The sequence below is a fragment of the Salmo trutta genome, chromosome 29 (assembly GCF_901001165.1).
Source record: "Salmo trutta chromosome 29, fSalTru1.1, whole genome shotgun sequence".
Taxonomy (NCBI): Eukaryota; Metazoa; Chordata; class Actinopteri; order Salmoniformes; family Salmonidae; genus Salmo; species Salmo trutta.
In genome coordinates, this window is record NC_042985.1 from 11,326,014 (window position 1) to 11,345,596 (window position 19,583).

The 19,583-nt window shown below is 46.0% G+C and overlaps 2 protein-coding genes across 3 annotated transcripts in view; both read left to right on the forward strand.

Moving 5' to 3' along the window:
* The window catches only part of LOC115166895 (ATP-dependent Clp protease ATP-binding subunit clpX-like, mitochondrial), a 31,304-nt gene extending 19,142 nt beyond the window's left edge, over positions 1-12,162 (forward strand). The window contains exons 12-14 of the mRNA XM_029720801.1: positions 1,301-1,393; positions 1,553-1,659; positions 10,276-12,162. Coding sequence (XP_029576661.1) covers positions 1,301-1,393; positions 1,553-1,659; positions 10,276-10,363 — 288 coding nt within the window. The 3' untranslated portion in view covers positions 10,364-12,162. The remainder of the gene's footprint in view (positions 1-1,300; positions 1,394-1,552; positions 1,660-10,275) is intronic.
* Positions 12,163-14,429: 2,267 nt separating this feature from the next.
* Positions 14,430-18,162, forward strand: LOC115166907 (programmed cell death protein 7). Of its 2 annotated transcripts, none has more exons than XM_029720825.1 (5): positions 14,430-15,843; positions 16,386-16,524; positions 16,727-16,957; positions 17,243-17,330; positions 17,604-18,162. In XM_029720825.1, exons 1-5 carry the CDS (start codon positions 14,554-14,556, stop codon positions 17,740-17,742), a joined length of 1,887 nt encoding a protein of 628 aa, XP_029576685.1. In that variant the 5' UTR covers positions 14,430-14,553; the 3' UTR covers positions 17,743-18,162. The 2 variants fall into 2 exon arrangements, with proteins under 2 accessions (XP_029576685.1, XP_029576686.1); XM_029720826.1 differs by having other exon boundaries at positions 14,430-14,685.
* The last annotated feature ends 1,421 nt before the right edge of the window (positions 18,163-19,583 follow it).

The window sequence follows — 19,583 nt, forward strand, 5'->3', positions numbered from 1 at the left end:
GTGGCACCGCCCGTACTGGCTGGATGCCCACTTCCCCCTGGTAAATGCGGGGCGCTGGCACTCGCATACCGGCTTGAAAATACCCGGCCTTCTTACTGCATTCGCGTAACAGGCAGGCTCCTCGTGGAGTGCAACGTAAAGCAGGTGGTTAGAGCGTTGGACTAGTTAACCGTAAGGTTGCAAGATTGAGTCCCTGAGCTGACAAGGTAAAAATCTGTCGTTCTGCCCCTGAACAAGGCAGTTAACCCACCGTTCCTAGGCCGTCATTGAAAATAAGAATATGTTCTTAACTGACTTGCCTAGTTAAATAAAGGTCTAAAAAATAATAATCGGCCAAATCGGTGTCCAAAAATACCTATTTCCGATTGTTATAAAAACTTGAAATCGGCCCTAATTAATCGGCCTTTCCGATTAATCGGTTGACCTCTAATCAGTAGTAGTAGTAGTAGTAGTATCAGCAGTAGTAGCAGCAGTTGTAGTAGTAGTAGCAGCAGTATTAGTAGCAGTAGTGATAGTAATAGTAGTAGTAGCAGTAGTGATAGTAGTAGTAGTAATAGTGATATAAGTAGCAGTAGTAGCAGTGATAGTAGTAGCAGCAGTTGCAGTAGTAGTAGTAGCAGCAGTATCAGTAGTAATAATAGTAGTAGTAGTAGCAGCAATAGTAATAGTTGTAGTAGCAGTAGTAGTAGTAGTAGCAGCAATAGTAGTAGGATCGGTAGTAGTAGTACCAGCAGTAGTACCAGCAGTAGTAGCAGCAGTTGTAGTAGTAGCAACAGTAGTAGCAGCAGTAGTACCAGCAGTTGTAGCAGCAGCAGTAGTAGCAGTAGTAGTAGTAGCAGTAGTAGTAGCAGGAATAGTAATAGAAGTAGTAGTAGCAGCAGTCGTAGTGGTAGTAGCAGCAGTTGTAGCAGTAGTAATAGTAGCAGTAGTAATAGTAGTAGTAGCAGCAGCAGTAGTAGTGATAGTAGTATTAATATAAGTAGCAGTGATAGTAGTAGTAGTAGTAGTAGTGATAGAAGTAGCAGTAGTTTCAGTGATAGTAGTAGCAGCAGTAGCAGCAGCAGTAGTAGTAATGCCGTCATCCCCCAGTACCAGACCCTGTTCAGCATGGACAAGGTGTTTCAGGAGGGGAGAGGGTGTGGGGGGGAGGAGGGGTGTGCGTACTTTCCTGTATTTATCTGTGTTTGGATGTGCACACACTAGTGTCTGTGTATATACATCTGTGGGTTCTGATGTCTTTGCGTGTGCCCTCCAAAAAAGTTGTGATGATTTCATTCACACTTGTATTACCTCATTCCAGTGTGAACTGAATGTAACTCCAGATGCCTTGAGAGCCATCGCCAGGTTGGCTTTGGAAAGGAAGACCGGTGCTCGTGGGCTAAGGTCCATTATGGTAAGTACCTCAATATGTATTTTGAAATGTACAGTAATGTAATGTATATATTGTGATTTACATTTTTAAATGTATATTTCAGAATATGAAATGTAATTGTTTTACATACATTTTGAAATGTACGTCTTAAACCATTGAGGGTTCGCTTGTCTTTTTAAGGAAAAATTGCTTCTTGAACCCATGTTTGAAGTGCCACACTCAGACATCATGGCTGTTGAGCTGAACAAAGACGTAGTCCAAGGGAAATCAGTGCCTGTGTATGTAAAGTAAGTATTCATAATTACCTGAGACTCAACTCGGTTGAAAATAACACACATGTTATTCAATTATTGTATCCACATAGCTCGCGGGCGCCAACGAGCGTCTGCATTACCAAGCGCTCAAATAGAAGTCAGTTCTATTTGTGATGCTGAACGTGGTGCAAGTCCTGCCTCTCCCATATCCTCATTGGTTTATAGAAGCAGATACCTACGTGCCATCTCCTCATTGGTTATACCCACGTGGTTGATTGAAAGATGAACTGAGTTCGGTCGGTCGTCATGGTAACTATGGAAGTCAGATGCCAATCGCCATATAAAGTCCAAAGAAGAAAAAGCCTGGAAGGAGGAGAGATGACTAGAAACGATTCGGTTGACCGTTTTATGTGTGGATTAATTGTCGGAGTAGAGGACCTTGTGCATTTCAGGTAAAATAACAACTCAACGTTTATATCCCAGGACAAATTAGCTAGAAACAGCAAGCTAGCTAAATATGACAAATTAGCTAGCAACTGCAAGCTAGCTAGCAAAATTGCCATAAATGTTTAATGCTTTTCGACCTGTCCCCAAATTAATATAATTGGTTCAGAGTTTGTTTTAATATTACAACCTGCGTGTCGTGATCGCGTTTGATGTGGGGGGACAAAATCAATTTGTGCACGATGGCGCAAGCGCGCAGCTGGTTTGGGTATAGCGTAAGTAACAGTCGGCAAAATGGAAACCTTACTGGAGACCTAGTCATTTTTGTAGGCATGAAGCAGAAGTAGCTAGCAAAGGACAGCAGGAGCAGTAGTTAGCCAACTTGTTAGCTACTGTATTTACTCTCTTTGCTAGAAACCAGATTGCTGCTTAAGGCCTTCAAAACAGCCATGACAATTCTCCAATCATTTGTATTTTACCTTTACTAGGCTAGTCAGTTAAGAACAAATTCTTATTTTCAATGACGGCCTAGGAACAGTGGGTTAACTGCCTGTTCAGGGGCAGAACGACAGATTTGTACCTTGTCAGCTCAGGGATTTATCCAACTCTCTAACCACTAGGCTACCTGCCGCCCCAATAATAATACATTTGGACGTGTGACACATCCACTTGAATAGCGTATTGCAAAATGTTATATAAAATCAAATTGTATTAGTGACATGTGCCGAATACAACAGGTGTAGGAGACCTTACAGTGAAATGCTTACTTACAAGCCCCTAACCAACAATGCAGTTTTAAAAATACGAATAAGAAATAAAAGGAACAAATAATTAAAGAGCAGCAGTAAAATAACAATAGGGAGACTACAGTGGCAAGAAAAAGTATGTGAACCCTTTGGAATTACCTGGATTTCTGCATAAATTGGTCATAAAATTTGATCTGATCTTCATCTAAGTCACAACAATAGACAATAACTGCTTAAACTAATAACACACAAACAATTATACTTTTTCATATCTTTAGTGAACACACCGTGTAAACATTCACAGTGTAGGGTGGAAAAAGTATGTGAACCCTTGGATTTAATAACTGGTTGACACTCCTTTTGGCAGTAATAAACTCAACCAAACGTTTTCTGTATTTGCGGATCAGACCTGCACACGATCAGGAGGAATTTTGGACCATTCATCTTTACAAAACTGTTTCAGTTCAGCAATATTCTTGGGATGTCTGATGTGAACCGCTCTCGAGGTCATCACACAGCATTTTAAATTGGGTTGAGGTCAGGACTCTGACTGGGCCACTCCAGAAGGCGTATTTTCTTCTGTTGAAGCCATTCTGTTGTTGATTTACTTCTGTGTTTTGTGTCGGTGTCCTGTTGCATCACCCAACTTCTGTTGAGCTTCATTTGGCAGACAGATAGCCTTAAATTCTCCTGGAAAATGTATTCATAAACTTGGGAATTCATTTTTCCGTCAATGATAGCAAGCTGTCCAGGCCCTGAGGCAGCAAAGCAGCCCCAAACCATGATGCTTCCTCCACCATACTTTACAGTTGGGATGAGATGTTGATGTTGGTGTGCTGCGCCTTTTTTTCTCCACACATAGTATTGTGTGTTCCTTCCAAACAACTCAAATTTAGTTTAATCTGTCCACAGAATATTTTGCCAGTAGCGCTGTGGAACATCCAGGTGCACTTTTACAAACTTCAGACGTGCAGCAATGTTTTTTTGGACAGCAGTGGCTTCTTCCGTGTCCATGAACACCCTTCTTGTTTAGTGTTTTACGTATCGTAGACTCATCAACAGAGATGTTAGCATGTTCCAGAGATTTCTGTAAGTCTTTGGCTGACACTAGGATTCTTCTAAACCTCATTGAGCATTCTGCACGGTGCTCTTGCAGTCATCTTTGCAGGACGGCCACCCCTAAGGAGAGTAGCAACAGTGCTGAACTTTCTCCATTTATAGACAATTTGTCTTATCATGGACTGATGAACATGAAGGCTTTTAGAGATACTTTTGTAACCCTTTTCAGCTTTATGCAAGTCAACAATTCTTAATCTTATGTCTTCTGAGATCTCTTTTGTTCGAGGCATGGTTCACATCAGGCAATGCTCCTTGTGAATAGCAAACTCAAATTTTGTGCGATTTTTTTATAGGGCAGGGCAGCTCTAACCAACATCTCCAATCTCGTCTCATTGATTGGACTCCAGGTTAGCTGACTCTTGACTCCAATTAGCTTTTGGAGAAGTCATTAGCCTAGGGGTTCACATAATTTTTCCAACCTACACTGTGAATGTTTAAATGATGTATTCAATATAGACAAGAAACATACAATCATTTGTGTGTTATTGGTTTAACACTGTGTTTGTCTATTGTTGTGACTAAGATGAAGATCAGATCGAATTTTATGACTAATTTATGCAGAAATCCAGATAATTCCAAAGGGCTCACATACTTTTTCTTGCAACTGTATATACAGGGGCTACAGGTACTGTAACGGCTTGTCTGTGGTGTGGCGGAAAGAAGCGCAGGAAGCAGCGAACACGGTGTGGTAATTTTAATTAACCACAACGTACAAAATTAAAGGGCTCCCAACAACAGGGAAAAATACAGCAACACAAGCACAGTCGAGCAAACTAATGTCGACACACAGAAAGACAATCCCGCACAATAGGAAGCGGGCCAGCTGAACTAAATAGCCCTCCTAATGACTAACTCAGGGCAGGTGAGAAAACATAAAAAAAGGGAAAAACAAAAAGGGAATCGGTGGCAGCTAATAGGCCGGTGACGACGACCGCCGAGCGCCACCCGAGCAGGAGGGGGCGCCACCGTCGGTAGGACTCGTGACAGTACCCCCCCCCCTGACGCGCGGCTCCTGCAGCGCGCCGACACCGGCCTCGAGGCCGACCCGGAGTACGAGGTGCAGGGCGATCCGGACGGAGGCGGTGGAACTCCTTCAACATGGATGGGTCCAAGACGTCCTCCGTCGGTACCCAGCACCTCTCCTCCGGACCGTACCCCTCCCAGTCCACGAGGTACTGCAGGCCCCCCGCCCGGCGTCTCGAGTCCAGAATGGCCCTTACGCTGTACGCCGGGGACCCCCCGATGTCCAGGGGGGGTGGAGGGACCTCCGGCACCTCATCTTCTTGTAGGGGACCAGCTACCACCGGCCTGAGGAGAGACACATGAAACGAGGGGTTAATACGGTAATAGGAAGGGAGTTGCAACCAATAACACACCTCGTTTATCCTCCTCAGGACTTTGAAGGGCCCCACACACTGCGGCCCCAGCTTCCGGCAGGGCACGCGGAGGGACAGGTTCCGGGTCGAGAGCCAGACCCTGTCACCCGGTGCGAACACCGGCGCCTCACTGCGGTGGCGGTCAGCACTCCTCTTCTGCCTGGCACTGGCCTCCTTCAGTGAGTCCTGTACTGCTCTCCAGGTCTCCTTGGAGTGCTGAACCCAGTCCTCCACCGCAGGAGCCTCGGTCTGGCTCTGGTGCCATGGGGCCAGGACCGGCTGGTACCCTAACACACACTGGAAGGGTGACATGTTAGTAGAGGAGTGGCGAAGTGAGTTCTGGGCTAACTCTGCCCAGGGAATATACCTCGCCCACTCCCCTGGCCGGTCCCGGCAATACGACCTCAGGAACCTGCCCACCTCCTGATTCACCCTCTCCGCCTGCCCATTGCTCTCGGGGTGATAACCGGAGGTTAAACTGACCGAGACCCCCAGCCGCTCCATAAACGCCTTCCAGACCCTGGATGTGAACTGGGAACCCCGATCAGAGACAATATCCTCCGGCACCCCGTAGTGCCGGAAGACGTGGGTAAATAGGGCCTCCGCAGTCTGCAGGGCCGTAGGGAGACCGGGCAAAGGGAGGAGACGGCAGGACTTAGAAAACCGATCCACAACCACCAGGATCGCAGTGTTCCCCTGAGAGGAGGGAAGATCTGTCAGGAAGTCGATAGACAGGTGCGACCATGGTCGTTGCGGAACGGGGAGGGGCTGTAACTTCCCTCTCGGTAAATGCCTAGGAGCCTTACTCTGGGCACACACCGAACAGGAAGAGACATATGACCTCACGTCCTTAGCCAAGGTGGGCCACCAATACTTCCCCCTTAGGCTCCGCACTGTCCTCTCTACACCAGGATGACCCGCCGCAGGTAGCGTGTGCGCCCACCGAATCAACCGATCGCGAACATCGAGCGGCACATACATGCGCCCCTCGGGCACCTGCGTCGGCGCAGGTTCCAACACCAGTGCCCGCTCGATATCCGCGTCCACCTCCCACACCACTGGTGCCACCAGCCTTGACGCTGGAATGATGGGAGTTGGATCGATGGGTCGGTCATCCGTGTCATACAGACGGGACAGCGCGTCAGCTTTAGTATTTAGGGAACCCGGTCTATATGGGATGGTAAACCTAAACCGGGCGAAGAACATGGCCCACCTTGCCTGACGTGGATTCAGTCTCCTCGCTGCCCGGATGTATTCCAGGTTTCGGTGGTCGGTCCAGATGAGAAAGGGGTGCTTAGCCCCCTCAAGCCAGTGTCGCCACACCCTCAAGGCTTTGACTACCGCTAGCAACTCCCTGTCCCCCACATCGTAATTTCGCTCCGCCGAACTGAGCTTCCCTGAGAAGAAAGCACAGGGGCGAAGTTTCGGTGGCGCACCCGAGCGCTGTGATAGCACGGCACCCACCCCAGCCTCGGATGCGTCCACCTCTACTACGAACGCTAAAGACGGGTCCGGGTGCGCCAACACGGGCGCGTCGGTGAACAGTGTCTTCAACTTCTTGAAGGCTCTGTCCGCCTCCGTCGACCACCTCAAACGCGCCGGCCCCCCCTTCAGCAGTGAGGTAATGGGAGCCGCTACCTGGCCAAAACCCCGGATAAACCTCCGGTAGTAGTTGGCAAAGCCCAAGAACCGCTGCACTTCCTTCACCGTGGTTGGAGTCGGCCAATTACGCACGGCCTTAACGCGGTCACACTCCATCACCACCCCCGTGGTGGAAATGCGATAACCCAGAAAGGAGACGGCTCGTTTGAAAAACTCACACTTCTCAGCCTTAACGTATAGGTCATGCTCCAGCAGTCTACCAAGCACCTTGCGCACCAGGGACACATGCGCGGAGCGGGTGGCGGAATATATCAGAATGTCATCGATATAAACAATCACGCCCTGCCCGTGCAGGTCCCTGAGAATCTCGTCAACAAAGGATTGAAAGACGGCTGGAGCATTTTTCAACCCATACGGCATGACGAGGTACTCATAATGGCCTGATGTGGTACTAAAGGCGGTTTTCCACTCATCTCCCTTCTTGATACGCACCAGGTTATACGCGCTCCTGAGATCCAATTTTGTGAAGAGCTGTGCTCCGTGAAATGATTCCACCGCCGTAGCGATAAGAGGTAGTGGGTAACTAAACCCCACCGTGATCGCGTTTAGACCTCTATAATCAATGCACGGACGCAGACCTCCCTCCTTTTTCTTCACAAAAAAGAAACTCGAGGAAGCGGGTGAGATGGAGGGCCGAATGTACCCCTGTCCCAAGGATTCCGTGACGTATGTTTCCATAGCCACCGTCTCCTCTTGTGACAAGGGGTACACGTGACTCCTGGGAAGCGTAGCGTTAACCTGGAGATCTATCGCACAATCCCCTTGTCGATGAGGTGGTAATTTAGTCGCTCTCTTTTTACAAAAAGCGATCGCCAAATCGGCGTATTCAGGGGGAATGCGCACGGTGGACACCTGGTCTGGACTCTCCACCGACGTGGCACCTATGGAAACTCCTAGACACCTCCCTGAACACTCCTCCGACCACCCCTGGAGAACCCCCTGTTTCCATGAAATGAGGGGATTGTGACCAGCCAGCCAGGGGACCCCCAGCACCACCGGAAACGCAGGTGAATCAATAAGGAAAAAGTTAATGCTTTCCTTATGACTCCCCAGCGTTACCATGTCCAGCGGCACCGTAGACTCCCTGACTAGCCCTGACCCTAATGGTCGGCTATCTAAGGAGTGCACGGGGAAGGGGGAATCTATCGGCACCCGTGGAATGCCCAGCTTAATGGCAAGTCCACGGTCCATAAAGTTCCCAGCTGCGCCCGAATCGACTAGCGCCCTATGCTGGGAAGAGGGAAAAAAGTTAGAAAATAAAACAGGCAAAAACACATGACCAACAGGGGGTTCTGGGCGAGTCTGGTGCTGACTCACCTGAGGTGACCGAGAAGTGTTCTGCCTGCCTTCTCGACTCCCAGACTGGCTCCTCCAGCACCGGTCGGCCGTGTGTCCTCTCCGACCACAGCTGGTGCAGGAGAAGCCACCTCCTCCGGTGCCCCTTGACACGGCCCCCCCCCACCTCCATAGGGGTAGGGGCGGGGGTGCCCGGGGGTGGAACGGGCAGGACCCTCTCCGAACGCCCGCGGGCAGCCAGCAAATTGTCCAACCGTATGGACATATCAATCAGTTCGTCCAGGGACAGATTGGTGTCCCTACAGGCCAGCTCCCTGCGGACGTCCGCCCGGAGACTACACCTGTAGTGGTCTATGAGGGCCCTGTCATTCCACCCCGCTCCAGCAGCCAAGGTCCTAAACTCCAGCGCGAAGTCTTGAGCGCTCCTCGTCTCCTGCCTGAGGTGGAACAGCCGTTCGCTCTACCTTCGGGGGGGTGGTCGAAAACAGCCCGAAAGCGGCGGGTGAACTCTGGGTAGTGGTCCCTCGCCGAGTCCGGAGCGTTCCAGACCGCATTAGCCCACTCCAGAGCTCGGCCCGTCAGGCAGGAAACGAGGGCACTCACGCTCTCCTCTCCTGTAGGAGCAGGCCTGACGGTGGCCAGGTACAGCTCTAACTGGAGAAGAAACCCCTTGCACCCAGCCGCCGTCCCATCGTACTCCCTCGGGAGTGCCAGGCGAAGCGCGCCAGAGCCAGACGTCGTAGGAGGAGGAGATGGTTGTATCGGGGGGGGTGTAGGTGGAGAGAGGATACCACTCCTCTCCCATCGGTCCATCCTCTCCATCACCTGGTCCATGGCGGATCCGATGCGATGCAGGACCGATGTATTATGAAGGACACGTTCCTCCATCGAGGGTAGTGGAGTGCCCGCTGCTCCCGCTGATTCCATGCTCTTAGTGGTGCGGGATTCTGTAACGGCTTGTCTGTGGTGTGGCGGAAAGAAGCGCAGGAAGCAGCGAACACGGTGTGGTAATTTTAATTAACCACAACGTACAAAATTAAAGGGCTCCCAACAACAGGGAAAAATACAGCAACACAAGCACAGTCGAGCAAACTAATGTCGACACACAGAAAGACAATCCCGCACAATAGGAAGCGGGCCAGCTGAACTAAATAGCCCTCCTAATGACTAACTCAGGGCAGGTGAGAAAACATAAAAAAAGGGAAAAACAAAAAGGGAATCGGTGGCAGCTAATAGGCCGGTGACGACGACCGCCGAGCGCCACCCGAGCAGGAGGGGGCGCCACCGTCGGTAGGACTCGTGACAGGTACAGAGTCAATGTGCAAGGGGCACCGGTTAGTCGAGGTAATTGAGGTAATATGTACATGTAGGTAGAGTTATTAAAGTGACAATGCATAGATAATAACAGAGAGTAGCAGCCGCGTAAAAGAGAGGGGGGGGGGGCAATGCAAATAGTCTGGGTAGCCATTTGATTAGATGTTCAGGACTCTTATGGCTTGGAGGTAGAGACTGTTTAGAAGCCTCTTGGACCTAGACTTGGCGCTCCGGTACCGCTTGCTGTGCGGTAGTAGAGAGAACAGTCAATGACTAGCGTGGCTGGAGTCTTTGACAATTTTTAGGGCCTTCCTCTGACAACACCTGGTATAGAGGTCCTGGATGACAGGAAGCTTGACCCCAGTGATGTACTGGGCCGTACGCACTACCCTTTGTAGTGCCTTACGGTCAGAGGCCGAGCAGTTGCCATACCAGGCAGTGATGCAACCAGTCAGGATTTTATTTTTATTTTTATTTATTTCACCTTTATTTAACCAGGTAGGCAAGTTGAGAACAAGTTCTCATTTACAAGATGCTCTCGGTGGTGCAGCTGTAGAACCTTTTGAGGATCTGACGACCCATGCAAATCTTATATGGTGTGGTTTCACAGCAATTTAATTGAAAATACAGTATTTTACCATGACTTTTCATTTATTTGCAGCAGGATTTAATATTTTTTTGTGTGTCTTCAGAGCACCTGCTAAAGAGTCTGAAGAGGAGTATGACTCTGGGATAGAGGAGGAGAGCTGGCCAAGGCAGGCGGATGCAGCCAACAACTAACAGTCCAAAATGGAACTTCAGAAATTGCCATCATTTCAATTTAATAAGCTATGGCATTTTACAAATACCATTATTGTAACTTCAAATGTAATTATGTCATCTGAATTACATCAGTGTTGATCATGAGGATGTAGGTTATGCGATTTCATACATCGGAAAAAGTTTGTTCCCATATTGTTGCAAAGGTTTAAGAATTAACATTAACCAAGTATTCTCTACCCATCTTTCCCAGAGAGAGAGAAAAGGAGAGAGAACATTATCCTGTTTAAATGTAAAGATACTTTTACTTTTTCTCATAAAGTAGCTAGTGTCTCTTTGTGATAAGTACTTGTTTGGGAAACCTTAACGGAAATGGATTGTAACAAGTCCAAAATCTATTTTCTCTTATTTCATTTTGACACCATTTTATTTTTGACAATCAAGGATTAAGGTAAAGATAGGATACTTTTTTGTTTGTTTGTTTTAACCACCATGTCTTTCTGATGTAATTTAGGAAGCCATTTTGTTTCTTCACAACTCTCTCACGAGGTCAGCCAGGTCATAGAAACCAGCATTCTTTACAGAACAAGTATTTATAGTCAAATTGTTAACTTTTTCAAAAAAGATCAGTTTGGCTGCTCTGTGGTGGATTTCAAATATCCAACACTGGAATTACTAGTATACTGTATGTACAGTTAGTATGCCATGTATGAGATGAAACGTGTAAGATATGAAGGCTCGAGATGGGGGGGCTTGAATTGATCCCAACCAGCTTTGATAATGTCAGATTTTCAACACATTTTCCCATTGTGGTTGTTTTTGACGTTTCTTTATGGAACCGTTTAGAACTACCTACACATTTAATGAAGCCATGACATCACTGGTGTTTTTGAATGGAAACATACCAGTCTTTAGAAATGCATTGTCTGATTTGCTCAACACTATACACTGAAAAACTGTTCATTCAATGCAGTTTCTTTAAAAGAAGCTGGGCTTTTTTGTACACTTTATATACAGATATAACGTTTTGAAATCTCAGACAGTAAGGGCCTAGAATCTAGATAATTTGCTCAATTCCACTTTGACCCCTAGACCCCAACCCCTAGGCACTTGTGTAGATCTCAGAAGATTTGATAGGTGTTAGCAATATGGTAACAGTTTAGTCTTTCTCTTATGGGTTTCTGTGATGTTGGTTACACCCATCCAAACCTTTCAAATCTACACAAGTACATAGGGACTTTATCTTGGGGCTTATGTTGCATTCATAACCAAGTGGGAAGGTGGTAATTACCAGCTGTGAAGTCGTAAATAACAGTTGGATGCATTCACATGCTTTGAACTCGTTGAGAAACGCTGATTGGCTAATGGCAAACAAGCTGCGTCAATCATAAACTAAAAGTACAGCTATCATGCTTGTAAACATATGTGTTCAAAAACATTAATAGATAGCTTTTTATAAATAATGTTTTACTGCATATAACTGCCTAAAATGCTGTTATCGAGGTCATTTCCTTAGTGGGTGACGTCAGAGGTCAACATGTGGGAGAAGTTGGCGCTCAGGGATGATAGATGAGTTTCCCACTAGTAATTACCAGTTGGAGGGGCGTTCAAGTAGGTTTTGTATGTGGTAAATAACACCTTCCCACTTGGTTGTAAGGTCTTGATTTAGAATTGGGCAATTGTGTGATGTACAGTCCATCAGAACTGATGCCATCTGTGTGGCAGCAACCCTATTTTGCTCTGAATAGTTGTGAACCTATGTAAATGTGAGACTTTAATAAATATATGAATCACTTAAGAGTGTTCAGAGGTTGTTTGATGAACTACAGTTGTCCAGTGTTCTTCAGTCCTGGTGGGTTTATTTAGTCCTAGCCACCCAAAAACATGCACCTTCATCAGTTTTTATAGGCTGCGGTTACACGGGCAGCCCAATCTTGATATTTTGCAAATTAGTGGAAAAAAATCCGAATTGGGCTGTCTGAGTAAATATTTATATGATTAGATATATATTTATATTATTAGATATATATTTATATTATTAGATATTTATATTATATATATATATTATTAGATATATATTTATATTAGTTAAGAGTAAAAAATGTCACAACAATGATCTATGAGCAGTAGAGGAACTTCTCTCTCACTCTTTCTCAATTTAATTCAGTTTAAGGGGCTTTATTGGCATGGGAACCACATGTTTACTTTGCCAAAGCAAGTGAAATAGATGATAAACAAAAGTGAAAAAAAACTAGGAATAATGAACAGTAAACATTACACTCACAAAAGTGAAAAAAGAGTAAAGCGATTTCAAATGTCATATTATGTCTATATACAGTATTGTAACAATATTCAAATAGTTAAAGTACAAAAGGGAAAATAAATACACATAAATATGGGTTGTATTTACAATGGTGTTTGTTCTTCACTGGTTGCCCTTTTCTTGTGGCAAAAGGTCACACGTCTTGCTGCTGTGATTGCACACTGTGGTATTTCTCCCAATAGATATGGGAGTTTTGAATTCTTTGTGGGTCTGTGTAGTCTGAGGGAAATATATCTCTAATATGGACATACATTTGGCAGGAGGTTAGGAACTGCAGCCCAGTTTCCACCTTATTTTGTGGGCAGTGTGCACATAGCCTGCCTCCCTACGGCAGCCTTTGCTCAATAGCAAGGCTATGCTCATTGAGTCTGTGCATAGTCAAAGCTTTCCTTAATTTTCCTCAAAGCTTACCGCCTTATCTCAGCTCACTGGTCACCATAGCAACACCCACCCGTAGCACACGCTCCAGCAGGTATATTTCACTGGTCATCCCCAAAACCAACACTTCCTTTGGCCGCCTTTCCTTCCAGTTCTCTGCTGCCAATGAATGGAACAAATTGCAAAAATCACTGAAGCTGGAGTCTTATATCTCACTCTCTAACTTTAAGCATCAGCTGTCAGAGCAGCTTACCGATCACTGTACCTGTACACAGCCAATCTGTAAATAGCACACCCAACTACCTCACTCCCATATTATTACTACCCTCTTGCTCTTTTGCACCACAGTATCTCTACTTGCACATCATCATCTGCACATCCATCACTCCAGTCTTCATGCTAAATTGTAATAATTTTTGCCTCTATGGCCTATTTATTGCCTACCTCCCTACTCTTCTACATTTGCACACACTGTATATAAATTTTTTCTATTGTGTTATTGACTGTACATTTGTTTGTGTAACTCTGTGTTGTTTGTTTTTGTTGCACTACTTTGCTTTATCTTGGCCAGGTTGCAGTTGTAAATGAGAACTTGTTCTCAACTGGCCTACCTGGTTAAATAAAGGTGAAATAAATAAAAAAACATTTTAAAAATTGGGTCAGTCACAGTTGTCAGGTATTCTGCCATTGTGTACTCTCTGTTTAGGGCCAAATAGCATTCTAGTGTGCTCTGTTTTTTTGTAAATTCTTTCCAATGTGTCAAGTAATTATCTTTTTGTCTTCTCATGATTTGGTTGTGTCTAGTTGTGTTGCTGTCCTGGGGCTCTGTGGGGTCTGTTTGTGTTTGTGAACAGAGCCCCAGGACCAGCTTGTTTTGGGGACTTTTCTACAGGTTCATATCTCTGTAGGTGACGGTTTTGTTATGGAAGGTTTGGGAATCACTTTAATTTAGGTGGTTGTAGAATTCTCTCTCTCTCCCTCTCTCTCTCTCTCTCTCTCTCTCTCTCTCAAGAAGCCAAGCCAAGGAAGCCAGCTGAGAGTAATGGGACCTTGTCTGCTTTTTGAAACTGCATCTCAAGTCTAAAGTGTCTTCCTTTCCTCATCACCCTTCTTTCTCTTTTCTTTTAAACGGTCTCGTTTCTGAGGAGTCGAAGACAATTGTGCGGAAGGACTGATGCCAATGACAGAACGTATTCTAGGCCGTTTGTTTTTACTCTGTATTATTGGGATGGACTCCTAAAAATTATTTAACGGTAGTCTACACCCGTTGTATTCAGCGCATGTGACAAATATAATTTGATTTGAGGAGAGGAACCAATTTTAGCCAATTGGGATGTCCCCGGTCTTTCGCTTCGTAAAAAGAAAAAACGGATATACGTGTACTATATCCGGTGTGCGACGTCACCTTGTAAACATGGTCGCCCCCAGTATTCAACAGTGTCGTTAGCTAGCTAAATACATTTGAAAACAACCGAGTTTATTATTTTCCACAGTATCACGGCTCTTGAAAATGGATAAACCAACGTTCCAGTCTACGTCGGGAGGACGGCAGCACCCCGTTTCTAACACCGGAGGTCCGGATACGTTTTACCTTAGAGGTGGACCTCCATATCTCGGACCGCCGCCGATACAACCACCACCAGTATATGAAACCTCGTTTCAAAGTAATATGCCGAGTTCAAGTAACGTTGCTGGAGCGTTTTGGCCCGGTCAAAACCCTTCCCAATATCTTCCTCCACCACAACAAGCCCCAGTTAGCGACCAGAGATTCCCTCAAAGTCAAGAGTGGACTCCACCTCCACCCGTGTCAGGATATGGCTTCAGACCCCCCTTTCCACAACCACCGCCTAGATTTGAAGGCTACGGACCACCTCATATGTCGTCCCCGCGATATGGTTTTGATCCGTCGATACCGCCGCCGCCCCTCAACAACCCGGCATTCAGTCAGTTCCCTCCCATGTCTTCACAACCAGTTCCCTTCCACAGTCATCCAAAGCTGGAACCCAACACACATGAGGGGAGACCACCAAACTCATGGGCTCAGGGCTACAATGTGGGTGATGCTCAATCGAACATGGAAACTTCAGATTTCCAAAGATCATTTGATCACAATCCAGCATACCCTAGCCCCGGTCCACAACACAGTCAGTATGGAAACCCTGATGCAAGTTTTAGACCAAAGCATGCGGACAGTGGTTACACTGAACATCGTAGCAGACCTCTCCTAGCCTCCCCCTCCTTGATTCCGATGGGAAAAGCTTTGCAGCGTGACCAAGGTTTTAGCAGGCCTACGGCTCCACAGCTGCCAGACGAAGACTCCATTCAGAGGATGCAAGACGAACAGTGGCTGAAACATTTCTTGAGGAACCGAGAGAGGACAACAGCCAAGACCTCCAAACCGGCACAACCTCATTCAAGGCAAACACACCCAAAGGTCTCCGTGGCTCACATACGAGACACCCTGTACGGTGCCATACAGCTCGTTTCAAAGCTGTCCATGGCTTGTGAAACGCTGAAGCACAACTTGGAGAACGAGAGCGTCTGGGCGGATTCTTATGCTGAGGCAGTGAGTGTGAAAACAGATCTGCAAGAGAAACTGAAGGTCCTTGGTGACTCTGAGTGTGTTGAAAGTCTTCAAAAGAAACTGAGTTCCATCAGTAAGAGAAGGGCCAGGCTGCGGCGTCGACAAGTGGAACAGGAGGAGGACAAACAGAAGGACGAGGAACGAGTGGCTGAGCGTGAAGCGGCCATCGACAAGTGGAGGATGAAACGTATCCATGAAGTAGAGGAGAAGAAGAGGGTGAGAGAACTGAAAGGGAGCACTGTCAAACTCAGTGTCTCATCTCTGATCGATAGTTCCCCCTTTCCACCTTCAGACCGGAGCCCTCCTGCTTTAAACCTAAAGGTTGCATTTTTTTGTTCTAGCCCAGCACATCTGATTCAACTAAGGAAGGGTTTGATGTTTAGTTGAGAATTTGAAGCGTGTGTGTTGGGCTAGACATAAACTGTGCAACCGTGGTGCTCCCCAGGGACTGGAGATGAGACACACTCCTGCTCTAAGTAATGTGCGTTACACACGTCAGCAGCAGGTGGCCACGTGTTCTTAGTTTGGTGTCAGTGAATTTCAAGACTGTCTTAACTGCTTTCGTTTTGATTTAACTCGCTCATTGGACAGCTGTTGATTGATACACAAATCATGGACACATCTGAATATGCATTGATGGAAACTGCTTTTTGCAGAGGTGTGTGTGTGTGTGTGTGTGTTTCTGTATTGATTTGAACCAGACTATGAACACGGCTTCTGTTATCTATGTCTTTTTTTGTGCTCCCCTCCCCCATCAGGAGCAAGAGCTGAAGCTGGCTGCTGACACGGTGCTCTGTGAAGTGAGGAAGAAGCAGGCAGATGCCAAGAGGATGCTGGACATCCTCAGGTCACTGGAGAAGCTACGCAAACTCAGGAAGGAGGCAGCCTCCAGGAAAGGTAAGGAGAAGCACCATAATGGTAGAACAGTTTCTCTTCAGATCTTTTGTCTAGCCAACTGCTGTTCAACTTCACAACAACAATAGTCAAAAATCTCTGTTCTCATTGAACAAGTTCATTCAGTACCTCTCTGTTTCACTCCATTTTAAAACGTTTTCTGACAACTGAACATAAACTTCTCTCTGTTTGTGTCCTCTACCAGGGATCTTCCCGGAGAAAGAAGCCGACCAAGCATTTGATGGGCTGGTGGAGCGCCTGCGTGCACTGATCAGGAAGAGGACAGGGGTGTATGGGGCAGAGGAGAACGCCCTGCGGGTGATGCTGGAGAGCGAGCAGGAGGAGGAGCGCAGGAGGGACCTGGAGAAACGACAGAAGAAGGAGAGGGAGAGGCTACTGCTGAGGAAACGAGAGATGGATAGCATGCTCTTTGGAGGTAAGTAGAAACCGTATAAAGGCTGGTGGTTTTTCCCAAAAGGAGAGTCGGGACCCACTTTCACGTAGCATGTTTATTTTGGGTCGTGAAAATAAACACATTATTTAGTTAACTGTAACACAGCAATTCAAAAGGTATTAGGTTGGTCATCTCATGGCACACAGTTTCTGAACCACTGGTAAATAAGAGGAAAACAGACACAGCATTTAGAGATTCTGATTTTATAAGTTAATATCTGAATAACCATTTATCTTAATGTGACTGTTCTCCCCTCCTCTCCTCCAGATGAGATGCCTTCTGACCACCCCCTACAGCCCTTCAGAGAGTACTACACACAGGCAGAACGCTCACTACCAGCCTTAATACAGATACGGTTTGTGTCACACAAGCATTTTACTAGACTTAGAGATTTACCTCCACTAAGGCCCTGTTCAAATACCTTAAGACTGCACCCTTCCTTTTCTTCCTTCATTCATTAAAAGTGTATGTCAAGTGTATGAAAGGGCTCCACCAATGCTTTTACTGTTAAAGCATATCTAACCAGTGATATTTAACCAGTCATTAAATCAAGGAACGAAGGATGCATGCACTTTTAAAGTACTTCAGTATCCTATGTTTTAGCTCACCTGCTGTCTTTCTCCTCTAGGAGAGAGTGGGACCTCTGTCTGGTCTCAGTGGACCACCCAGACGGCACCACGGTCCCCCAGGACTGGGTCTTACCACAATGCCCCACAGATGAGATTTGGGCCACAGCCCTGGACCGAGGGGACTGCCTCGGACCCTGACTGACACCCATATTGGCTCTGGAAAGGACTGGTCATTTGCTAGCAGTGTATTCAGCAAGTTACTGCAACAAGACCTGCTGGAGAAGTGAAACAGAGGAGTGAAATTTACTTATGTTTGATTATTTCTGATTGCCATTTACGAAATATCCACAAGTGACATATTGGCTTTTCTTTAGAGTATTTCTACCCTGACAAAAAAATGTAACATTGTTCTTAAAACAATTCCTGCCAATCCTTTTTTCTGTATATTTTTATGGTTTTCTTTAAGGATTACTAAATCAGTTCTTCATTCTACAAACAGCTATTTGGTAGTTACTCTCTCCAACTGATATTTGACTGAATTGAAGTCCTATTTACCAGGAATTCTGTATTTTCTGAAGTGAATAAATATTTTTATTCCTGCCTGCCTGGCGTACCAGATTATGGACCATGGTCAGTTGGTGTCACTGCTACATTTGAGCTAAACGTGTCTTACAGAGGAGGGTTCTTAGTGACGTCACACTGTCTAGCTCTTGGAGAGCTCTGTTTCCCTCTGTCTACCTTCTGTTTACCACCTTTACACAGCATGGGTGTACCGAGAATCTCTTAACACCCTGGCCTGGCCTGCCAAGGAAGGAAGGAATGGAAGGATTACTCTTCTCCTTGTTGGCCTTCTCATTAATCAAACCAATTGAATACCCAGTTGAATATCTAGTACAAACATTTGACACTGTCTTCTCATAGTTTGTAACATCAGACATCTTTTTGGAGTCACGAGTTACAAGCTCACAGGGAAAACTAACTTGCTCCTCGCTCTTCTATACAGAGAGACAGATATGTTCCATATAGAGCTGACTTAACTCCCTATTCTACATGACAGATATAGTCGATACAATGTTATTTGACACATGCACCGAATACAACCGGTGTAGACCTTACTGCATCCCAATGATGCAGAATAAAAAAATGTAATAGTAACATGAGAAATAAAATACACAAGAATGGAGGTGTATACAGGGAGTACCAGTACCAGATCAATGTGGAGCTATATACAGGGAGTACCAGTACCAGATCAATGTGGAGCTATATACAGGGAGTACCAGTACCAGATCAATGTGAGGCTATATACAGGGAGTACCAGTACCAGATCAATGTGAGGCTATATACAGGGAGTACCAGTACCAGATCAATGTGGAGCTATATACAGGGAGTACCAGTACCAGATCAATGTGAGGCTTTATACAGGGAGTACCAGTACCAGATCAATGTGAGGCTATATACAGGGAGTACCAGTACCAGATCAATGTGGAGCTATATACAGGGAGTACCAGTACCAGATCAATGTGAGGCTATATACAGGGAGTACCAGTACCAGATCAATGTGGAGCTATATACAGGGAGTACCAGTACCAGATCAATGTGAGGCTATATACAGGGAGTACCAGATCAATGTGGAGCTATATACAGGGAGTACCAGTACCAGATAAATGTGAAGCTATATACAGGGAGTACCAGTACCAGATCAATGTGGAGCTATATACAGGGAGTACCAGATCAATGTGGAGCTATATACAGGGAGTACCAGTACCAGATCAATGTGAGGCTATATACAGGGAGTACCAGTACCAGATCAATGTGGAGCTATATACAGGGAGTACCAGTACCAGATACATGTGAAGCTATATACAGGGAGTACCAGATCAATGGGAGACTATATACAGGGAGTACCAGATCAATGTGCAGAGGTATTTGAGGTAGATGTGTTATGGTTTGGGGTTATATCTGTTCTACAAAATATATGTATATCTGAACTCTCTGCAATGCTTCACCCTCCTTAACATACCCTGGGGGTGGTCAAAAAT